This window comes from Rhipicephalus sanguineus, chromosome 4 (assembly GCF_013339695.2).
Source record: "Rhipicephalus sanguineus isolate Rsan-2018 chromosome 4, BIME_Rsan_1.4, whole genome shotgun sequence".
Classification (NCBI taxonomy): Eukaryota; Metazoa; Arthropoda; class Arachnida; order Ixodida; family Ixodidae; genus Rhipicephalus; species Rhipicephalus sanguineus.
The window spans coordinates 193,595,534-193,617,830 of record NC_051179.1 but is presented as its reverse complement, the minus strand read 5'-3'; the positions used below and the strand labels follow the sequence as shown (position 1 = coordinate 193,617,830).

The following is a 22,297-nucleotide window of genomic DNA, read 5'->3' as shown; positions in this document are numbered from 1 at the left end:
ATGCAACATTTTATCTATTATGCACAGTATCATCACTGCCCGCGATACCAACATACCATTATCTGACATTCATTGCACATATTCCATGTCATTGTCATAATTTTATTACGTGTATATATATTTTACGCATATTTAATGCACTGCATTTTAGGCCCTTTACAGCCATGTTACACTTTCCCACAGTCATTGATCACATCGATGCATTTACATAACACATTGTCTTGGCGCTCTATGGCCATTGTAGCCTTTGCGCCATTAAACCATAATAACAACAACAACAGATTTTGAGTGTCTCTATGTTACAGTCTTAGGTTTCAAAGGACTGAAAAACCCCTTTCTTGATTTTACAAACTTCCCATTTTAACAAAGCAATTTGAGCATCGTGATGACTTCGTTAAATTGAGTTTCAATTGTACGCGTATAAGTGCGATAAACTTAGTCACAATTTGAAACATTGCTAAATAAAAAAAATATCCTCATTTGGATGCCATTTTTTAGTCCTTGAAAAATGTATGACAGGCCCTTGAAATTCCTTGAATATCATTTAATTTTCTGCTTTGAAACCTGTACAAACCCTAATCCTGAAATTGCACCTTCGATGGTTGTTGATCTGGTTTCTTTTTCGAGGCGACTTAATTGAGTTATAGTGCGCCACCAGTGCTCGAGTTGTAGTTTAGTTGTTCCAACCGCCTTTCAGTCAGGGGGTGCACGGTGCCTCCGAAAGCCCAGTGTAGCTGCCAATTTTAAGTTCTGCATCGCAGCCCTGGGCTGAAGGCGAGTACACTCGAGAACACCATGCTGCATGGTTTCTTCCGCAGCGTTGCAAGGGTGACATGCTGAGTGTGTGCTTGGCCTGTAGGGAGCGACTTCTAAGCACACCGCTGCAGGCCTCGCAGCATAGATTGCTTCCCTTGGAGTTGTCGTAGAAGTGCTCCCTTTCACTCAGAGAAACTTGGCCTAGTTGGTGGCAATTCGTTATGCAGGAACAACAGTGCCTGTGTCGTGTCTGTTTTTAGCGCTGTTGTTCCTGCATAATGGTCCTTTTCAATCTCCTGTTTGCCTGCACAGCACGCCGACATCGCCAATTTCGTCTGAGCAATTGCCACACACCTTTCCAGGCCAACAGTTTTGATGCACTCCCTCACTTTGTGCTTATAAGTGTTGAGGCCTGGGCTAGTTGATTGGTAATCATACTGCCAGGGGCAATGGTGGATCCGTTCCACGTGTTTCGATTACAGTGACTTTGATTAGGCTGTATGTTTGCTTTTTATCTTCCTTTTCCTCTCATATATTCTGCCACTTTGCAAAATAAAGTCAGTTGGAAGTCAGCGCTCTTTCTGTCTACTATATGTCCTTTTTTTTTCTTATGTTCGCGCGCTGCAAAACCCTGTCAGTATGCTCATTTTGTGCCCTTGGCCACCTCGTGGGCCAGCGAGGTGGTTTGGGGGGGTTGGCCCATTTTCCAGATCTTGTTTGGTATGAATTTTATTTCTTTCATGCCCAACACCAGTGTTTTCCATCTCATTTTTCTACACAGGTTCTGTGCTTGGAGAGCTTTTCTCATCACCCATTGCCATTCCCCATCATACTGTTGTGGAGCAATCCATCATACTGGATGGATTGCTCCACAAGAGCCACTTGTCAGCTGGCATTTCACTCTCTTATCACAAAGCAGGGTTTCCATTTGGTCCCTTTCTTTTGGGTCATAATCTTCTCTTGTAGGCATATCTTAAGGTTCGCTATAGCTAGCTTACTGCTTTTAGGCTCTTGCTTGGCCAGTGAAATCAGTTTCTCTCTAAAGGGATTGTATATCACACATCGGTGGCACACACAATCAGGTGCTGCTTCTGCCTCTTCCATGGAAGAAAAACGTGAGCTTGTTCCATTATTATTGCTTTATTAGCTTGTCACCATTATTTAAGAGTATGTTGTCACATGACCTGCGACAGGGTTGCCTGACAAAGTTGTTTTGCCACTAGGTTTCGACTTCACATTCATCCACTTTGTCACAGGCACGACAGCCTTGCGCAAAGTTTGTGAAACACTCCGGTGGCAAAGTTTTTGTTGCACTCTTGGTCAAGATTTTGAAATATCCGAAATTTGGTCCAGAGATACTTCTAGATAAAGGGCAATAAATACATGGCACATAGGGAAAATGGTTCGGTGCCGCAGAAAATGTCAACTTAGCCAATTTTTCGAGATATGTGAGTTTGAGTTAACGAGGTATTACTGTATAACTGCTGTACTGATTTCTAAGCTCGTGTCAATTGCCTTAAGAACGGCTGCAGAAGGCTGGTCATTTTGACAGCCATCTTGACAACGGCAGTGGAGCTGGAACATCACTCGTGTTCAGCGGCCGATGCTTCCCCTGCTTCCGTAGACAGGGCAGTTCATCGTTAAGTTCATCTGAGGTACCAGGTGCCCCCCCCCCCCCAGTTCTAATGCACATGCAATGCCCACGAATGAAGAAAAACAGGGAAAACATTTCGAGAGAAAAAACATGTTTATTCATACGCTGTCACTCTCAGACAGCTCTGTTGGACCACAACATCTCATCTTTCATTCCATCTGTGGCATTGGAAATTCCACATTTCCTCCACGACCATGCTCACTAGAATTCCAAGCCAAGCCTAAGCCAGCCACCTCTTCAGTACCTTGAATGTTCTGGTTATTCTGCCACATCGTTCCCGTGCAAGGCCATGTCCGGGACATTAATGCATGTGCAGGGGGCTCTGCCATCCATTGGAGTGCAGGTGGAATAGGTGGTACACCGTGTCCTGCCTTTCTCGCATGAATGTTTCCATTCTGTTTGTGCAGGCGGCAACTGAAACAACCAAAGATTGCCTTTAACTTCATTTATCTGATTTTATTTATTTTGTCATACTGTCCTCCCTGTAATGACCCTCTCTTGAGGGTCGTTACAGGGAGGGTATCAGTGATTAAATTACACAATAACATATGTGAAGACTACTTGTGAGATAACATTTCGTTTGTGGTGTCCTGACTTCTTTCTTGTGTCCGTGTTTGCACGCCCTGTCTTTTTAGAATGATCTAAAAATAAGATTTATCATAGAACACTTATACACACAAATCTCGATATAACGAACACAGATATAACGAATTATCGGTTATAATGAAGTAAATTAAGGATTGTCTTGTCATGGATACAGTGTTAAAAATATACGATTATAACGAATTTTTGGATATAACGAACTTATTTTCATGTCGGATGTGACTTGGTATAGTGAGGTTTGAGTGTAGAAACACAGCTACGTACATTTGCAGCTCATAGCATCTGTTGCATAACTTGTGGAACCCATACAACATTTGAAGTGAAAACGCAGTGTCATACAAGAAATAACTAATAAACTAAACAGTTTGATCAAAATGTGTATCTAGTGCAACCTCAAAATCCGTCAAAGTTTCTTTTGTACCACATCATTTTGTGCCCATTCCACTATTTTTGTAGCGTTGAGAAAGACGAAAAAGCGAAATACATCTGTTCGAGCTAGTACTGGATGTATGAACGTACTCTTTTATGAAGGTAATCATCCTTATTTATTTTCACCTCTGCATGTGGTATCTGCAAAAGCAGTTTCAATCGCTGCTTCGGCCTTCTTAATTTCAGTGATTCCAGTTGCATGGTTTCAACGTTTGAGTTACCGAATCACCTTCCTGATATTTGGAGCAGATAAAGCAAACCAACATTCTCTCTATTCGTTCTAGTTTATTGTTTAGGACCTTTTGATGAGGACTGCATACCGTGCTAACATATTCTAAACTCAGACGGATAAAAGCAGCTTGGCATCTTTCGTTGTTTGTTTGTCACTGTTTACTCCGCAGGAAGCACAACTTCCAACATGTTGATTGATAAATATTTTCAACATGGGGATGCCGGTCGAATCTATCTGTTATGGTTATGCCCAAGTATTTGAAACTACGTACTTTGACCAGTACGTTATCAGCAATGTTATATGTGAACAAAAGCACTCCTTTTTTTTTATGTGTATGTAAGTGGATTTTTTAAAAAGAATTTCCATATGCCATTTTTGATACCGTGCACTTGGAGACATTTGCTGATCTTTAGTTGATCTTTCCTGGATGATGCCGGACAATAAATTAGGCAATCATCCATAAATTTTCACTGCCAAGGTATCATTAATGTACAAAAGAAAAGGTAGTGGCCCAAATGTGGATGCTTGAGGCCTCATGATTTCCTGACAAAACATCCACCACTCTTGACTGCTTGTCGACGATCGTTCAGATACGCTCGTATCCAAGTGAGAACATCCTCACCAATACCAACATTGCAAAGTTTGAAAAGCAGTTTACATTGTGAAATCTTATCAAATGCCTGCATATAACATTGATTTGCACTCAAGCATCTGTAGTGACACAGAAGTCGTGAATGGTTTCGATCAATCGTGTTACAGTTGAAAGGCCACTGCGGAATCCATGCTGCATAATTCATGCTGAATCCATGCATAATAAGCCTAGGCTTGTGCGAATATTCGAGCACTAAGGTTATTCAAACGAATATTACAGTATTCGATTTACATTATTGGAAATTTCGAAGTATTCGAAATGAGCGAATAGGTGTACATCAATCTGCATGTAACCCCCCTGTAAAGGTGTTTTCACTGCAGTGGAGGGGCGCTCTACTGTGAATACACGTTTCCAGGGAAAATCCGCACTGCCGTGAAGCCCCACTTTAAAAGCTTTTATACCGGCTTATATGTGCTAAGTATAGTAAATTTTAAAACTTCACTTATTTTATAGGTTATCACTTGCATTCTGCCGAACGTCAAATCTTGCTACTATTCAAAGTTGCTTCCACTTCCTTTGAACTGAAAAAAATGACATTTGCACATGCCTTGAGGTAACAAATGGTGTTTTCAAGATTTCTCTAGAATAATAACAAAGGAATACAATAACAATTCCACAAATCGTCACAAAAATTCATTCAGTATACCGTCAGGTTGACATGACCTTCTCACGTTCAAGGGGAGCAGCTGATCATTATGCCCTCTTGGTTAATACACACATTTGATGGTTTTCAAATAATATAGTCACAATATTGATACACTCTGCCTGAAAAGCCAGTTTAGAAGCCGAATCATATTCTGTTGTCATCTTGATCCTTACCGAACATTGACTGGAAAAATCAGTTGAGTCTTTCAGCGATATCTGACTTCTCCGTAGTTACTTCTGTTCGATCCACAATCTGCTCAGTTCCCTCATTCTCTTCTTCAAAAAATAGCCAGAACTTACGTGGTAAGCTTCACAGAAAGTTAGTAAGGGTGTTTTTAAAAAAATTTTTCTTACATTGCACAATCTCTGCTTTCAGGTTTTCTTAGCACATGATATTTCCACCATGGCCTTACTATTTTTGCTCCATCTTTTTATTTTACACTTGATCTGAATAATTTTTCTGCTTATTCATGGGTTTCTCTAATATTTGCTTTTTTACGCGAGTAGTTATCTAAACAGTACCAAATAATTTTCTTAAAACCGACTCAAGCTTTGATACAATCTGAAATTCACCAAGTCTAAATAGCCAGACTGCTCATGAAGACATGTTTTCGTCAAACCCTAGACTTCATGAGCAGTCTCTAACATGCGCATATATACATGATGCTTGTATTGCGAAACACTTCGACCGCAACCATTCTGTGGTCTGATCATCAACTGATACTGCATAATCAGTCAGTTTACTTGATATGAAAACCAAGTCTAACAATCTTTGTACAATCTTTCACAATTTGTGTGAGGTTATGAGAAAGCATTAGCTCTAATAGCATATCAGCACTGCGGGTTTCTACATGACCAGTCGTAAAGCTTTCCAAGTTAATATGCGGTAAATTGATGTCACCAGCCATTAGTCGTGTTTTCATTTACACAGGGGTGGAACAGCTGTGCCAATTCGATTCGATTCTTTATTTTTGTGCCAAGCCGAGCCAAAACCGTGAAATTTGTTGAAATTGCGCCATGACTGCGGCATCATTATGTTCTCAGTTGTGCTAATTTTAGCAAGAAATGAAGGCCATGTTGGCCACCTGCAGTCTGGGCATTGTCATCTAATCCAATCCAGAACTGCAGCCCGTAACCCTAACCCTAACCCCACCACGAAAGAAAAGGAAAAAGGATAGCTGTTCTAAAATTACCTGGCCTTGTTCTATCACGTGCAGCACGCTTTCTAAGCCACTTTCGCCATGTTGCACCATTGCTTTGCTGAAAAGCTACTAAAATTTAGGCGCGATCAGTACTAGCTGAGTACATTTTGTTTTTTTAATTTTTCATGCATGCATACGCTGTGCAACTACAAGTATAATTGCTGAAGTGTAAAAAAAAACTACTCGCAATCATTCAGAGCTGTGTATGACATTTCTGCGGCCCTGAGAAGCAATAGGCCTCCCAAGCTCGGCCAGGGGGCGCTGCGACGCACGCGTTTCGCCGCCTTTCTTGCAAAAACCGGTCGCTCGTCTCCCCGCACCTGCCTTTTGACAGCGCTGTCTCAGCACGTTCACGCACCCTGCACGCACTGTTTTCTGCTTGCCGTGCACGTGCAGCTTCACGTGTCGCTTGCTCTGAAGGTTTAGAAAGATCCCAGAGGTGGAAAAAACGTTTTCACGGTGGGAATCTCACCAGAGGAGGACGGTTGATCGACCACCTTTCCGGGACCGAGCAGATCGTCAAGGACGATGCTGTTTGTGCGAGCGCTACGTGCGTGCTGTTGCTGAACGGGCACATTTCTTTGACATGAATAGGGAGGTGACTGCGCGAGTTCTGTAATTATGTTACTGGTAAAACGCACATTCGTTGCGGCAGTCGTGTCTACTCGGAGCTGTCAGCAAACATCCCGCACGCTTTCGTGTGCGTTTTCTACTGATAACTTTTCGATTGCTTGGATTCCAAGTTTGTCGTGCGGCTTTAAAATTATTATGAGGTCAGTGTGAAGAGCATAAATTTACATCTGCCCTGTTGAATCACTGGCTGCATCGCAATGCGCAGTGTTCAGTTTCGTGGGAGTTTCACTTTTGCCGAGGTTTGCATCGAATGATAACGTCGGATCGCAAGTTTGATGTCACCTTGGATTTTTTAGAGCTCCTTTTGACAGCATAATGATACGCGCAAAAAAAAAATAAATATTTCATGCTCACTTCGACCATGCATGTTTCTTGCAGAGGCGTGTTTCATTTTGAATAATATCGACGCCTGATCACGCACCGTGTTCGCTTATTCAAATGTCGCTTTGGTTGTTTCGACAGCTGGCTTGGTCAGCATCATACTATACAGGGGCGTAGCCAAGTGGGGGGGGGGGGTTCAAACTCCCCCCGAAAGTTTTTAATTTTGCTTGCGTATATGGACACGCACACATACAAACGCACGCACGAACATACATAAAGTATGGTTGGACCCCCCCCCCCCTCGAAAAAATTTCTGGCTACGCCCCTAATACTATACAACACCCACTGGGATCGCACATGTTTATGATTATGCCGAGATTTGTGCCCGATTATAAGGGCATCTGAATTCGCGAAGCCATCAAAAATTTAATTGCCACCTTGGTTCTTTTTTCAGCTCGTTTCCAAAGCGGGAACTGTATATTGCCCGCGGCTCACGCTGTAAGGAGTGGGGTTCGGCGGGTCCCGTTACGGTAGCTGGCTCCCGCCGTCCGTCCCCATAGCCGATGATTCCCAGTGAGGAGGCGCGTACTTTCAAGAAGGAACGTAGATTTGTTTACATGATTAGAGCATTGGAGTGAAAAGAAAGAAATAACGTCAAAAGTCTTCGGCTTTTATAGCCCCGAGACTGTCACTACAGAAGCACAGGCAAACCGGTGTCAGCGTCTCCCGCCAATCCGGTGACCTGCCGTCCTGGCATCCGGCCTCCCGAAAGGAGGCAAAGAGTCACACAATACACTCGCCACGCCCCGAAGACTCGTAGGTGAGAGGGTCGGCGAGGAGTTCAGTCCAAAGGGGAGTTGGGGGTGGAGGGCCGATGACCTCCGCTTCCACTGCCGGTAATACTCGGAAGAAGCGTTGAATGATGGCTGCCTCGGGTGAAGGCCCCACCTGGGTTGATGGGAGCATCTTCAACGGCGGAGTCCCACACTGACCAAAACGCACGATAAAGTGGGTGTGTCGAATTCCGGAAAACACGCAGACCGCTCCCTCCTGCACAGGTTAATTTTCCCTGCTGCGGTAGGGTAGAAGGCAGAAGTGGCTGGGTGAGAAGCTCTCCTGCGGTGCTATCTCACGCAGAGAACAACAAGCCAAAAAGGGGTCTCCGAATTCCACCACCCTTTTTCGGGGAAATCCCTCCACGGCGACATGTCCGCTCACCCGGCAAAAGCTCCTCCAGGAAGAATCGGCGTTCCTGCCTCCGTCTAAGCGCCGATACGGGGGGGGGGGGGGGGGGAGACAGCATTCTGGTAGATAGCTGCACGCTCAATGGCGTTTGCCTCGATGAATTTTAAGGCCAAACGTAACAACGCGCATGCAAGGCTTTATATTACGTGCCGAACGCATAACATTATTACGAGGCACGCCGTGGTGGATTAATTCGGATTAATTTCGGCCACCTGGGGTTCTTTAACGTGTACGTAAATCTAAGTACGCCGGTGTTACTGCATTTCGTTCTCATCGAAATGCAGCTGCCGTATGTGTGAATCGAACTCATGACCATGATCTTAGCAGCGCAACACTTCAGCCTGCTAAGCAATCACAGCGTGTCGCATGCAAGGCCAATATAAACGCTCAATGCAAACATGCAGCTTAATTCTGTTTACAGGGAGCTGCGACGGGAAATGTACCGCAATCAGCTGAATTAAACACTTAGTACTCACGGTACGTTATTTAAACTGTGGTGTAATAAGCCCACATTCTCCGCTGCTGTCACATTACAAATGGTTGACTCGGAAAGCCAGCGCACAATCTCGAAACATGCAACGGCTATTTGTTGTAGCTTCGGTTCACAAACGCACTTCCCTTTCAAATAAGCACGATCATCGCATTTCTACCCATTAATAGTTTGTAATACTGTGTACGACAAAAATTGCTTCAAGGTGACAAGACCACGAAAGCATCGCGGCGAACTGCCATAATCCACTATTGACGCCTCTGCTCCTCGCACTGCTTGCATTGGAAACGGTAGAACATGACAGGAAGTTTTCGGCTCTTCGTCATTTTTAAACTTTTGTGACAGTTCACAACGCAGCAGGACTGCATACCTGCTTTCGAGTACGACGAAGGAATGGCACCCATAGCGTGAAAAATGCGAGATAAATGCCCCGGGGAGCACGTTCTCCGCGCGCGCAATGGGAAAACCAAGCAAGAGCGACCCGTCCGAGCTACCGGAGCTTTCCCCTCTCTCCGCTGGGGCGGCAGACAGCGCTGTGCAAACTTGAGCGTTGCAGGCCTATAAATGAAAATGTTGGCCAGTTTTCTTTTTTCGCCACCTGCACTCCCTCCTGCTTTCCAAATCTCCCGAATTTCGATGTTGCCAGGTTGGCAGGTCTACATTAGCATTTGCAGTGCCGACAGGCGCTGCAAATGCTAATGTTGACTTGGTCATTATTTGCACTTAGGGGTGGTTCAACATACTGCTTTTATTGAAATAGCACTGTGCACGAGTTGGCTCTTGTTGAATGGTTTGTACGTATTTTTGTTCTCTTTTCTAAGTGAGCCTTCTATGTAACACTGCCCCAAATTTGGGATTTCATGCTAAAAGGAGCTTTTTCTCCGTAAACTGCTCCAAATTTGAATTTTCATGCTCATTCCCAGGATTTGGGGACATCTGTACGGGGTGCCATCTCTCATCGCATCACTACCATTACTGAATGGGCGAACAAAAAAATAATATCTGACAAAAAAAGCTAGTTACCAAAAAGGACTCCTGGTTGTATGCAGCAGTGGAACATTTTGGTAAAATTGCAGTATCACACTACAAAGCTTCCCAGGACAATTGAACAGCACCCATTAGAAACACATGGGGCCCCATTATAATATATTAAGCACTCGAGGAAGTCACGTGGTTTGTAGTGCGACACTGTAATTTTATTAGAATGTTCAAATAAGCCTCTGCTATATAGAACTGGGAGTCCTTTTTGGTAACATGATTTTTCGTCAGTTATGTTTTTTTTTTTCGCCCATTTCCATTCAGTTACGGCTGGCCACCGCTGTCACCGACGAGGGATGGTGCTACGTGCACATGACCCCAAATCCTGGTCATGCCAAAAGCAACATTTTGCTGCTCCAAAAATTCCTCCGAATCCTACTTTGGCTGTTGCACTTCTGTTTACATGATCACAGAAAAACATGTTTACGTCTTCTCAAAACTCAGGTGAAGTGCCAGACAGCTCTAGTAAGATATGTAATGTCAGCGTAATTCGCTTTGCACCACACTGTTTCTGCTAAATGGCAATCTACTTCTATTGTCACCAATGTGTTTTCACTGTTCAGTTATCACCGCAATGCCACCGCCTCGAGTGTCCCTGTCCCATTAAAAAATCCTGTATCCCTGTGGCACTGTGCAGTTATCCATTATAGCGTCATTCAGCCATGTATCCATTATGACAACAACAAGGGGGCTGTACATAATCAGTAAGAATTCTAGATTTGTTGCCTTGTTTAGAGTGCTTCAAGCATTCAGCGAAAGAAACTTGAGTAATGATCGTGCTGGGCCATGTGACACGCTTCAGACGCACTCAACCTGTGATGAGCAGAAGCTTCTGAACCGTTGTGACGTTCTTTTCCATCTTGTCGATGCTTGCATTGACAACGAATGTTCTGTTTTCAATACCATTCATGGAGATCACCGTTGACTTTTGTTTATCATGAATCAGCTTCACTTGTGCACCATCTGCTCTTTCCCAACTTTCCCACAACTTCGTTCTAACTTCGACAGTTTCCTTTGTGTAATTGTTGCTGATACTAATGTAAGTCCCCTTCAGCTTTCCACAGTTTTTGAAGACACTTTCCTTTTCCCGGTGATTAAAAAAATTCATAATGATTGGTCTTGAGTTATTTGGCTTTGCTTGCCCAGCCAGTGAATTCAGTCTACTGATTTGACTTTAATGCCCAGTTTTTCTTCAAACAGTTTACCAACAGCAGCTTCCATCAGGTCTGACTCGGATTCACAGAAGCTTCAGGTAGTCCAAAAACGAGAAGGTTATTGCATCTGCTCCTGTTTTCGTAGTCAAATAATTTCTGTTCTTGTGTCAGAACTATAGTTTCGAGACTACTAATACACTTACCCATTTCCTTGATAAGTTTAAGATAGCCAGTCACTTCGTGAGTTCTTGTGCTTCAATCGGATATTTCCTTCCTCGTAGCACCTACTTTAGATTCAGATGTTTCCTGATTTTGTAAGATTTCCTCCAACATCTTGGCTCTCTGGGTTCTTTTCAACATCGCCCGACATTAAAAGTATCAGCACAACCGACCAGCTATCAACAATGCAAGCAATACAGCTATGAGGGCACGGCAAGACAAGCAAACATCTGTTGTCACTTCAATAACATACACTATTAGAGAGGCAATGAACGTGCATAGACGGTAATGCCGGCTTGGACATGTTGTCCGCAGGCCACGTGTCGCTCCTTTGGAGGACCCCTGGCTGCACTGCTCCTTTTCTACTCCAGACACAGATGACGTCACCGACTATGATAGCTGATCCATGCACATGTTGTCCACAGTGTCCTCATTGAAAAGGTAGCCAGTTTGTGCCACTCATAGTCTGCACTCCTATAATCCACAACAACACCTGCATAGACACTAATGCTGGCTTAGACATGTTGTCTACAGGCTATCTGCCGTGCCCTCTGTCATGATCAGTGGCAGATCCAGCCACTGATTTTGAGGGGGCCGGGGGGAGGGGAAGGTCCTTACCCTTATCATTCCCTCACCCCCCTCAGGTAGTCAAATTTAATCCAAGTCCAATCTTATCATAGCTTTAGATCGTAAAACCCTAGAAATTACTACAGATAAAAATTTATGTAGGACCTACAAGTAAAGCAAACCGTCAATGCATTGCTCAACCTGACATCTTTTCTAACCAACTGTATATGACCAACACCCAAAGGCACCATTATTTGCATCATATATGCATATAAGATGTAAAAGCATATATTCCCTCACCCTGCTTGGACCTGTATCAGGTTTGCAGTATTGACCAAAGAAAGAAAGATGGCAATAAATGGTTTGAACTTACTTTGTTATGTATTGTTAGTAAGCTCAGGAGGTTGGGTTGTTGGGTGGTTATCAAGCTTGTTAAAATGTATACTGTATGTGTGTGGATGGTGTGCTTTGCAGGATGCAGGAGCTAGGCATCCGGCCTGACGATAGAGTTGTCTGCTTTGGCCAGCTGTTGGGAATGTGTGACCAGGTCAGCTTCCCTCTGGGTAAGTTCTTTGACCTTTGTGGCATCTTCACTGTCTGCGTGTCTCTACATGCTTCGAAGATCAATTCTGTAGTGAACGAGACACGGTGGTCGGCACCATACTGCTCCAAAACAGCATATTTAGGAGAAAATTTCACCGTGCCTGCATCCAATGAAGCACCAGAGCCCACTTTGGTAAGCAAAACTAAGTGATGCAGTGCAGTGTGGGATGACTGCAAAAGAATGCAACTGGACTGTATCAGTAAAAGCATTAGAAACTTCAGCATGCAAACGATTTCTTGGGTCTAGTGCAGTTTTTCATCACGTTAATGTAAGTCTGTGTTGAAATTTATCCCCAGAACAAAAGTGTGCGTATCGGGTCTCGCTGCACCTTTGTTGAGGAGCAGCCCGTTTCCAACAAAAGGAAATAGAGGTTGCAGTAATGGTTAACAGGAACCTATAGTCCATCTCAGAATTTCCCTTCAGTACTGTGAAGGCTGCAGGGCCCCTTAGCCAATAGGAAGGGCGATTAGCCCCTCCACATGTATTCATCTGCATTGCATCATCTGCTTGGCGTCTGCCTGGTGTCTGCTCACACGTGTAGGGCGAGTAAAGCGAACTGACAGCATCACTGAAAAGAAAAATGGCTGTACCCATCACAGCTGGTGCCCTCCGCTTTGAATTTATGAAGTCGTCATCGTGCACTGTGTGACCCGTCAGTTACAAACTGACACTTGTATTTGCTTTAGATTACTGTGCTAATGCTTCGGCAGCAATGTATTCATGACTATATTGCACTAATTCCAAGAACCATTATCAAATTCTTGGCGCGTTATACTTAGCAGGCGTGGCTAAACAGACATTTGATTTTGCAAATAGCGACAAAATGCACCTGCTGCTTCGTGCTCGCGTGAGGTGGCTCAGAGGAATGGCTCATTTCACCATTCATTTGTTGCTGCCATCGCAGTGGGCGAATAGCAAGCTTAAGTTCGGATTGAAGCAGGCAGTCGAGTCTGCATGGGCTCTGCCATGTTGATTTGTAACCACAGTTACAGGCGGTTACCGATGCAGCAATTAAAGGTGCATGACATGAATTTGAAGGAGAATAAACATATCACGCAACGATGTGATGTAACGCGTGCCAAACAGGCGCAAATGTTTCAACCCTGCCAGTTGTAAGGTAATTATTTATATCTGGAACTATGTTTTGCTGCGCTTGCATACACCCCGTAGCCTTGGCAGTGCTAAACGGTAGTGGTGAGATGGAATATAGGTTATGGTAATATACTTGAGGAGAACTACTTCTTGGCCTAGTTGGTATTGCACACTGTGTAATATTTTGCCGCTACTAAAGACAATGCGCACAAGAAAGACACGAACACGACAACATGGGTGGCACTTCCAACAGATTTAAATCAGCTGGAAGTGCCACCCATGTTGTCATGTTTGTGTCTTTCATGTGTGTGTGTTGTCTTTCCTAGTGGTGAAATGTCGTACACTAGGTTAAGGAAGGGGGAGGGGGGGGGGCTTTCATGGACGACTGTATTGCACTGTAGGTTTAATTCCACCTAATTGTAACTGGTGGGCATTTTTGAAAAATATCTTTCACCTCTGGTCAGAATGCATGAAACGCTGAAAGAGAATTCCTTCTGTTTTAGGCTTGTTTCTTTCCACTGGCCATGTATGCTGGACATACTAACACTAACCATTGCTGCCCTGCTCAGTCAGTTCAGTTTTAATTCTGCAACACCATCCATCTTTGCCATCATGCACATAAAGTTTCTCACCAGCTCAAGAAAATTTGTGAGTGGGTAGGTGCTATTCTTGCTCCTCACAAGCTTCCCTCACTATCAAGTGGATGCATCCATATTGGGAAACAAAATGCCCTGTGTCACATTAAGGGGGCAATGGGAACAGTAAAATTGGGTCAAAATGTTCTGTTGTTCAAGTTTTTTTTTTTTTTTTCATGCAATCCTCAGACCATCCTTCATGTTGTGGTGACATGTTAGAACAAAATATGCAGTAGAAGTTGAGAAAAAAGCGCTTTACTGTCATCAAAACTAATGAGACAATTGGGCTTCACAGGGCGCAAATCTTGCAGCTTTCCATTAGCACAGTGCCGCCATCTTGCCATCGTCTTAAAGAGATTAAGGTAGCCACAGTGCTGCATTTCTCCAATGAAAAATAAAACTAGCTTCATCTGGGCCCTGTCTTTCGTAATGTTGAGCTCCATTTTCTGGGCTTTCATTTTTTTATGTGGTTGCTGTCTGTGTGCCATTTCATCTCAAATCAAGAGATAACTATTTCGTTTTTTGCGCTTAGATTCTGGAAGCTGTGTTTATTTGTCTCCCCATCGTGCAGATTTTTATAATTGGTCTTTTGTAAAAGTTGTTGGTAAGACAATATCTGCAGGACATTTGAAAAAAGTTCGGCAGATCCCATGCATTGTAGGAATCGGTTGGATGCGAAGCAGTCAGCCAGTACTTCTATGCCGTATTTTATGGCTTTGAGCCAAGCGTTACTAGGTGCATCGACGTGTTTTTGTAAGTGTAGTAGCTGTATGCACATCGTGGGTTCGCCAAGCACGCCGACAACACTGGCGTTTAAAGGGTAACTGACGGTGCAACGTAACGTCAGTCCTCACGTTAGAGTACATGCGTCAATATTTATCGAAACTAAGTGCACGTCATGGTGCGACTATGTGAATATCATATGTAAATTTCGTTAATGTATTCCTCCGGGATCGAGCAATGCTTCAATATAGCTTTCTGAATCATAGGAATACAATTGCAATGTCTATTAGACTGCTATAAAAGCGGAACCAACACTGGAACCACCGACGTTAATCTGATATGACGCCTGTATCGTAGGAGTACATATGTAGTGTTTATTGCTCTCTTGCAAAATTAGATAGCCAGCACCACAGCGAAAATCGACATTGTAACGCCATTACGCCTGCATAGGCTGTTTTTCCAAACCAGCTGATAGACCTGGCGTGGCTCTGTGGTAGAATACCTGATTGCCACGCAGACTGCTTGAGTTCGATTCCTGCTGAGATCCTTATTTTTATCCTTTCCATTCTTCGGCTCAACGCTGTCGATGTCGGTTTTTCTAAATGCTCTCGCATTTAAATTACCAATGTCTGTACTCGCCGTTACTGGGTAGATATAAACTGTCAATAACCTGGGGTAAACGGGTATGAGCCACACATTTCCGGAGGAAAGGGTTTGACGACGTACGCGACATGATTTTCATGTTATTCTTGTTGTGACCCGTCACTCATGTTCTTCAAATGCTCGTACCCTCCCATGCGAATTTTGGTCTATACCAAGTTAAGGAGGCGATCATGAGAGCACCCAGACGTAGGCGGCTAGACAGATAGATAGATAGATAGATACGTAGATAGAAACGCTCAAAGTGCCAAGGGTTCGCTAAGAAATGCTTCGCATTAAAAAAAATTTAGTGTATTTCTATATAAAAAATAAACCAATAGCTTTATGGCACAGAACGGGCCCTTTTGAATATGCTCATGCAAAAATATTGTTGAATTAATGTCTAATTAATCAATTAATTTTGGTATTACACTGAAAGTCCATCAAGTGTTGTAACTCAGAAACTGCAACACAATATGGATTTCAATTATGATATCAGCATTAGAAACATCTGTGTGCCAAATTTTATCAATTTATTCCCATAAGTAACAAAAGTACATTTCACTGCCACGTCCCATCACAAGTAGTATGTAGAATAAGTGCAGAGTACAGAATTTCCTTGAGCTGTACATGCTCCAGACAAGAAGGTGCTCAAGTGATCATCTATGAGAGCATGGAAATAATGTTCCAAACAAAGAACGTTTTTTAGCCCTACGTTCTAGTGCATGTCGATGCACTCGTTTGTTGAAGCGCCCAACTATTATATTTAGATGCATAGGTGATCACATAACTGTTGGAGCAACCAGCGTGTGAAAGTGCGTAAGCAGGTCCATTTGACCTATCACAAAGTGAATTGGTGTACCTTGAGAATTCCAGCATGGGCTTACCATCTTCTGACTTACAACCTTCGCTACATGTTGCAAGCAGTGGGGTGCATTTGCGCTCACCCTTGTCCTTTCTTCTAGCCCTCCCACCTTGTTTCATGCTGCCACACATGCTTTTATTGGTGGTCATCAAAAGTAACAGGGAGCCAGGGCTTCATGGGCCTTTCTCGCATTATAGTATATATCCAGTTGCTGTCTTGCTCCTCCTGGCACTGCAATCATAAGCAAACCTTGGATGCACTTGCATGGACGCTTATTTTTGGGAACCCTCTTTGCAACATTGTATGGTCAGAAGCTTAACTTCCTTGGTAGTAACCCGAAACATTTTTAACAAGATCCAGGTATGCAAGAGATATCTGGCATGTTAGAAGTAAAGAAACCTTTTGACACCTTCACTGTGAATTTGGTTTAGTCACTCACTTCCTAGGGCACAGTGTACTTCCTTGTCTTTGTTCCACCATTGTACTTTCTCTTTTTTTTTTAAATTGTATATTATTTCTTTGACTAGCAGGACAGATTCTGGATACGGTGGACAATCCAGCTTCCACAGGGATAAATGCACACTAGCGAGTGATGTCATCACAGGGCACTTTTATGCTAGAAGTACATTTACAGCGCGAACGTAAAGACGCACCACAAAGAAAGAAACGACACACACAAGCGCTGACTATCAACTGACTTTATTACGGTGATTGTCAATGCATATATACCTCCAAGGCAGCCTTACCGCACATGCGCTACGCAATCAACATAAAAAACAAAACTGAAACAAGGTGGAAACAATGAATCAGTGTATTACATATGCGATGAAATGAAATCAAACTCAGATGAGTGCAGAGACAGAGACGTGTCGCTTATGCAAAGATGAGCCCTTTTTCTGATATGATAGGCTTCTAAGGCCAGCCACGCATGCTCATTGTGGCTCCTGCCAAGGATCGACGTCCCTTCAATAGGCTTAATATGAGATAGGCTTCAATATGATAGGCTTTAGAAGCCTATCATATCAGAAAAAGGGCTCATCTTTGCATAAGTGACACGTCTCTGTCTCTGCCCTCATGTGAGTTTGATTTCATTTCATCGCGTATGTAATACACTGATTCATTGTTTCCACCTTGTTTCAGTTTTGTTTTTTATGTTGATTGCGTGGCGTATGTGTGGTAAGGCTGCCTTGGAGGACAATCGCCGTAATAAAGTCAGTTGATAGTCAGCGCTTGTGTGTGTCGTTTCTTTCTTTGTGGTGCATCTTTACGTTTGCGCTGTAAATGTACTTCTAGGATTATGAACCAACTAGGCCCAAAAGAAGTTTTACTTTTATGCTACATAAACATAAATAAAAATCTTAGCAATGAAAGGGAAAATTGGCATCCACCCATTTGCAGCATGCAAGAAAAATCTAATGGATTTCTCAGAAAGAAAGCCTCTTAGTTGATGAAAAATTTCTCCTGGTTTGGGGACCGAACCCAGGACCAACACATTTCTGTCTGGGACAGTTGCCCTGCAAAGTGAGCTAACCAGGATATAGTGTAGCTGTAGTTTTGTCTACAACTATAGCTATATTTAAAAGCACCGGAAGTGATTATGTTCATCGTATAAAATCGGGTTTTACCTGCACGCGTGATGATTGAATGTTCATATTGTCACAAACAGTACATTGGCAAAGCAGGACAGCCTGTTAGTATTAGATTAAACAGATATCGCAAAGACACAGCAATGAAATTACCGAAAGCAGTGGCGCAACATTTAATGTAGCAGGTCACAAGTTCAATGATCTCAAGCTTTACATACTTTATTCAGACTTCCAGCCCCTGAGAGACAGAAAACATAGAGTCATACCTCATTCACAACACTCTAGCCAGTAGGCATAAACGTTTCAAAGGGGGCTCATCCGGTACGGTGGATACACAACAAAAACCAGTGAGAACGAAACCGTTCTAGCTGGAACTCACTTTTGACAACCATAATTGAGTGAGAAACCTAACCCCCCTTCTACGCTTTTGTTGCAAATCCTTTTGACTCAGCCAATTCGTTTGGTTTGGAGGAGAGGGCACGCACTAAGGTAGGCAGCCTTGAAGATGTTGGCTCCAGTGCCACCCCGTGTGCAGTCCAGATTAGCAGCTTCAAGATGCCTGGGTGAGAAGTGGGCTAAATGTGTGATGCTTCCACTTGCAGGCCAGGCTGGGTACTCGGTGTACAAGTATGTCCCATATGGCCCCATCGATGAGGTCATGCCATACCTGTCACGGCGTGCCATCGAGAACAACAGCCTGCTGCAGAAGCTCTCCAAGGAGCTGGGTCTACTGAGGCACGAGATCACACGACGCCTGCTCTCGGGACAGATCTGGTACACACCTCACGGCCACTACAAGCCCGTCTGACCTGTGCTGGCTGCATCTATCAAAGATTCTTTCCTCTGGTGTGATGACAGTCAACTTGACACAGCATTCTCGAGGATCAGATATGTGGAAAGAATGTCCAACTTAGCCATGCCACCACTGCTCTAATGTGCGATGGTGGCTAGAGGAAGATGTATATGCATACACTGACGCATGGCACGGGGTTGGTGGACATAATCTGCAGTTGTTAACTGTGATACGGAATGTAAATGCAGCTTACAAGCCATGTGTGCTACACATAGCTGCTCCGGTGATTTAAAAATAAGACTGTTCCCAGTGTTGGACATACTGGCTCATGGTTTGGTTGTAGCCGCTGAGTTATGAACTCACGTGAAGGTGTATTTTCTGGCTTCAGAAAAAGTAGTAACTATACGATGATCCGTCTGGCGAGCGGTGCTTTGTTTATGACTCCACCTGCTGCTCACTTTTTTTATAACTGATACACATTTGTCTATTGTGGTGATGTTTTATTGTTGGAACAATGGAAACTGAGACAAGATCACTGTGCTGGTTTCTTTGTAGCGTATGTCCAGAATGATGGTTGTTTTCACATACTGATAAGGCAAAAAGATTTGCAGCTGCTGTCGCTGTCACCTTAAATATCCCTTCAACATAAAGGTGCTGTGTCAAAAATGCCCTTAGGACGACATGGGTAGCATTTATGATAATTCTAGGTCTGCCAGTCACAGCAGCCACCAACTTTGTTGGCTTAATGACATCACTCTGGTGCAGCCTTGAGTCTGTTTGCCTCTTAGCATTCATTGGGAAGCTGCCATGGCTGGTCATTACTTGCTTGTTGTGCAGATGAACTGCTCTTGCTCACAGTTTTTCTCTTATGCTTGTTGCTGTGTCTGTACTCTTTTATGCACAATTGTGTTTGCTTTCTGAAACATATGCATACAGCCCCGATTTCACACTTGCCCATGCATTGTGCATGGCCTGAATCGGAGCACTTCTGGACAGTCTGGAGCCGTGAGCCAGAAATCTAGAGAGAGCCAATTGCGTAAACAACATTTGTATCTGTTGCCAGTAAACCAAAGTAGTGCCTGATACGGAAATCACGGAGGCCAGTGCTGGCTGGAGCAGCATTGCTTCACAGTGTTTTGCATCCAGCACTAGGAAGTAACCATGAAAGGTGGTTGGCTGAGGACACCATAAAAAGGCAGTGGAATGTCACTAGCCTTGCTTGTCTTTCCCTGAGTGAAGACATGCTATGCAACAATGTGGCACTGAATGTGGCTCTGTTGACATCTAGCTGCTTTTAGTGCAAATACCAGAGGCAAGCACGCTGTAGCTGATGCACGTTTTCCTCTGTCCGTGCTTTCTGTGTGAATGACTGAAGCCACATCTCCTGTTTAGGAGATGACCTGAAGCCACTAGCAGGATGCAGAAAGCTGGCCCATGGCGGGCACTCGTGTTGCCAGCATTTTGCTCAAGAGATGATCTTACTTTAGCAATTTGTTCTTATACAGGGAGGAATCTCTTTTTTCCCCTGGTTGTGATGCTTTGTGCTGTGGGAATCTCGACTGCATTTTGTTGACTTTTGGAAGCAAAAAACTCTGTAAGCAAAAGGCACACAAGGTGTTGTTCATTATGGTCTTACACCAACTGTGATGCTAATAAAGGAGTGGTTGTGCCCACCAATCTCCTGTGTTTCACCTTCCACTGCGCAATGCATACTGTTGAACTAGGCATTGAACCAGAGGATGACAAAAGCTTGAAAACATTTATACTAACAGCTTTTTTTTCATATAATAACTAATAACTTTTTTTTTGCAAATGAACAATGTTCAATGTTCAGGGAAAGAATGCTAAGTAGAGCTGTGCGAATAGCAAAATATTGGGTGCGAAGCGAATTCGAATATTGAAGTGTGGGTGCGAATCGAATCGAATATTTTTCGAATATTTCTCGAATATTTTTAGAATATTTTTCGAATACTTCGAAGCAAAATTGCAGAAAAAAAAGTTGATTCCTGAGCATATTCTTATGAGATAGCAACATGAAAGGGTTTCTTTTCGCTAGGTTGATGAAGCGCTGGCGGGGTGGTGTTTCATAGTTGTCTTATCAAGAATGAGGCAATGTAGAGGCCGAATTCTATTTATGTACATGATTTGGTGCAAGCAAAGTGTTGCCGACAACACTCTACACGTGATAGGCAGAGACGCCATTTCCTCAGCCTCTCCCCTCTCAACTTCTGTGGAAGCCCAACTGATGTGGCGGACAAGGGTTGCTCCCTTCAAGTCCGGAGTTCCAAATCTGCCTCATAGACGTCGATATATAAGAACATCTGAAATTTTGGATGCTAAAAAGCTTCGGCTTGCGATTTTTCGGACTTCCTGCCCAAATTTCAGGACTAAAACAGCATCACTTGAGCCCCCACGTCTGCCACATCTTCCATCTCCATGTTGGAACCAGCGTTCTTTGAGTTAATACATTTGCGACCGTAGCGGAGCTTGAAAGGCAGCTTTGCCGCAATACCGGGGGGTGATGAGGTGAAGCATATTGAAAATATAGGGACCACTTTCAATCGGACGTCGACTGTGTCTTGGCAAAGTTCGACCGTAACGGAGCTTGAAAGGCAGCTTTGCCGCAATACTGGGGCGTGATGAGGTGAAGCATACTGAAAACCTAGGGACCACTTTCAATCGGACGTCGTCTGTGTCTTGGCAAAATTCGACCGTAACGGAGCTTGAAAGACAACTTTGCCGCAATACGAGAGTGTAATCAGGTGAAGCATATTGAAAATCTGAAGGGGTCACTTTCAATCGGACGTTGACTGTATGTTTTGGAAAGATCGAATAGTAAAATTCCAGTGCGAATCGAATCGAGTAGCAAACACTATTCGAAAAATATTCGAAATTTCGAATATTCGCACACCCCTAATGCTAAGCTAACACAAGGGCAGCTGAACTACAATGCTATTTCTTGAACTATAACTTATTTGTCAATATCATACCTTCCAAGTTTGGAGAAACGGAATCCGGGAGATGTACTCAGCGGGGGGGGGGGGGGGGGTACTGCGATAGCAATTATATGGACACTGTCAGCGGGATTTTGCGGTCGCCGCTGATTTGTACAGAGTCCAAAGCGATAACATCGCTTACGCATAGTCTGTTTCATGTGCGAGTAAAAGCGCGCTAGTGCTAGAGACGAACGCGGTTGAAGCAGGACGAAACGACCCGGCCGTCCCCGTCACGCGAAGGGCGCATGCGATAACATCGCTCCGCGTGCGAGGCCTGTCGTCGCTTGCTTACCAGTTATTTCGTCGGGCAAGAGTGAGCGAGCGAACAGTTAAGCGTATCAAGGCTGAAGCTCTGCGGGCCCCACTTGCCTCCCCAAAGCGCAAGAAATTGAATTCCTCGGGCCAAACTGAGAAGCGCATCACCGGCAGGACGCGGCTGCAGCACTATGACACGTTTGCGTTGGCAGCACTGCGGCGCAAAGTGCACAACTACTTCATGCGCAATGAAACTGAGTTGAACCTTT

The 22,297-nt window shown here is 43.8% G+C and overlaps 1 protein-coding gene across 1 annotated transcript in view; it reads left to right on the top strand.

Annotated features, from left to right (window-relative positions):
• Positions 1-18,796, top strand: part of LOC119390992 (proline dehydrogenase 1, mitochondrial) — a 424,578-nt gene extending 405,782 nt beyond the window's left edge. The window contains exons 10-11 of the mRNA XM_037658697.2: positions 12,315-12,403; positions 18,587-18,796. Coding sequence (XP_037514625.1) covers positions 12,315-12,403; positions 18,587-18,792 — 295 coding nt within the window. The 3' untranslated portion in view covers positions 18,793-18,796. The remainder of the gene's footprint in view (positions 1-12,314; positions 12,404-18,586) is intronic.
• Positions 18,797-22,297: the final 3,501 nt, after the last annotated feature.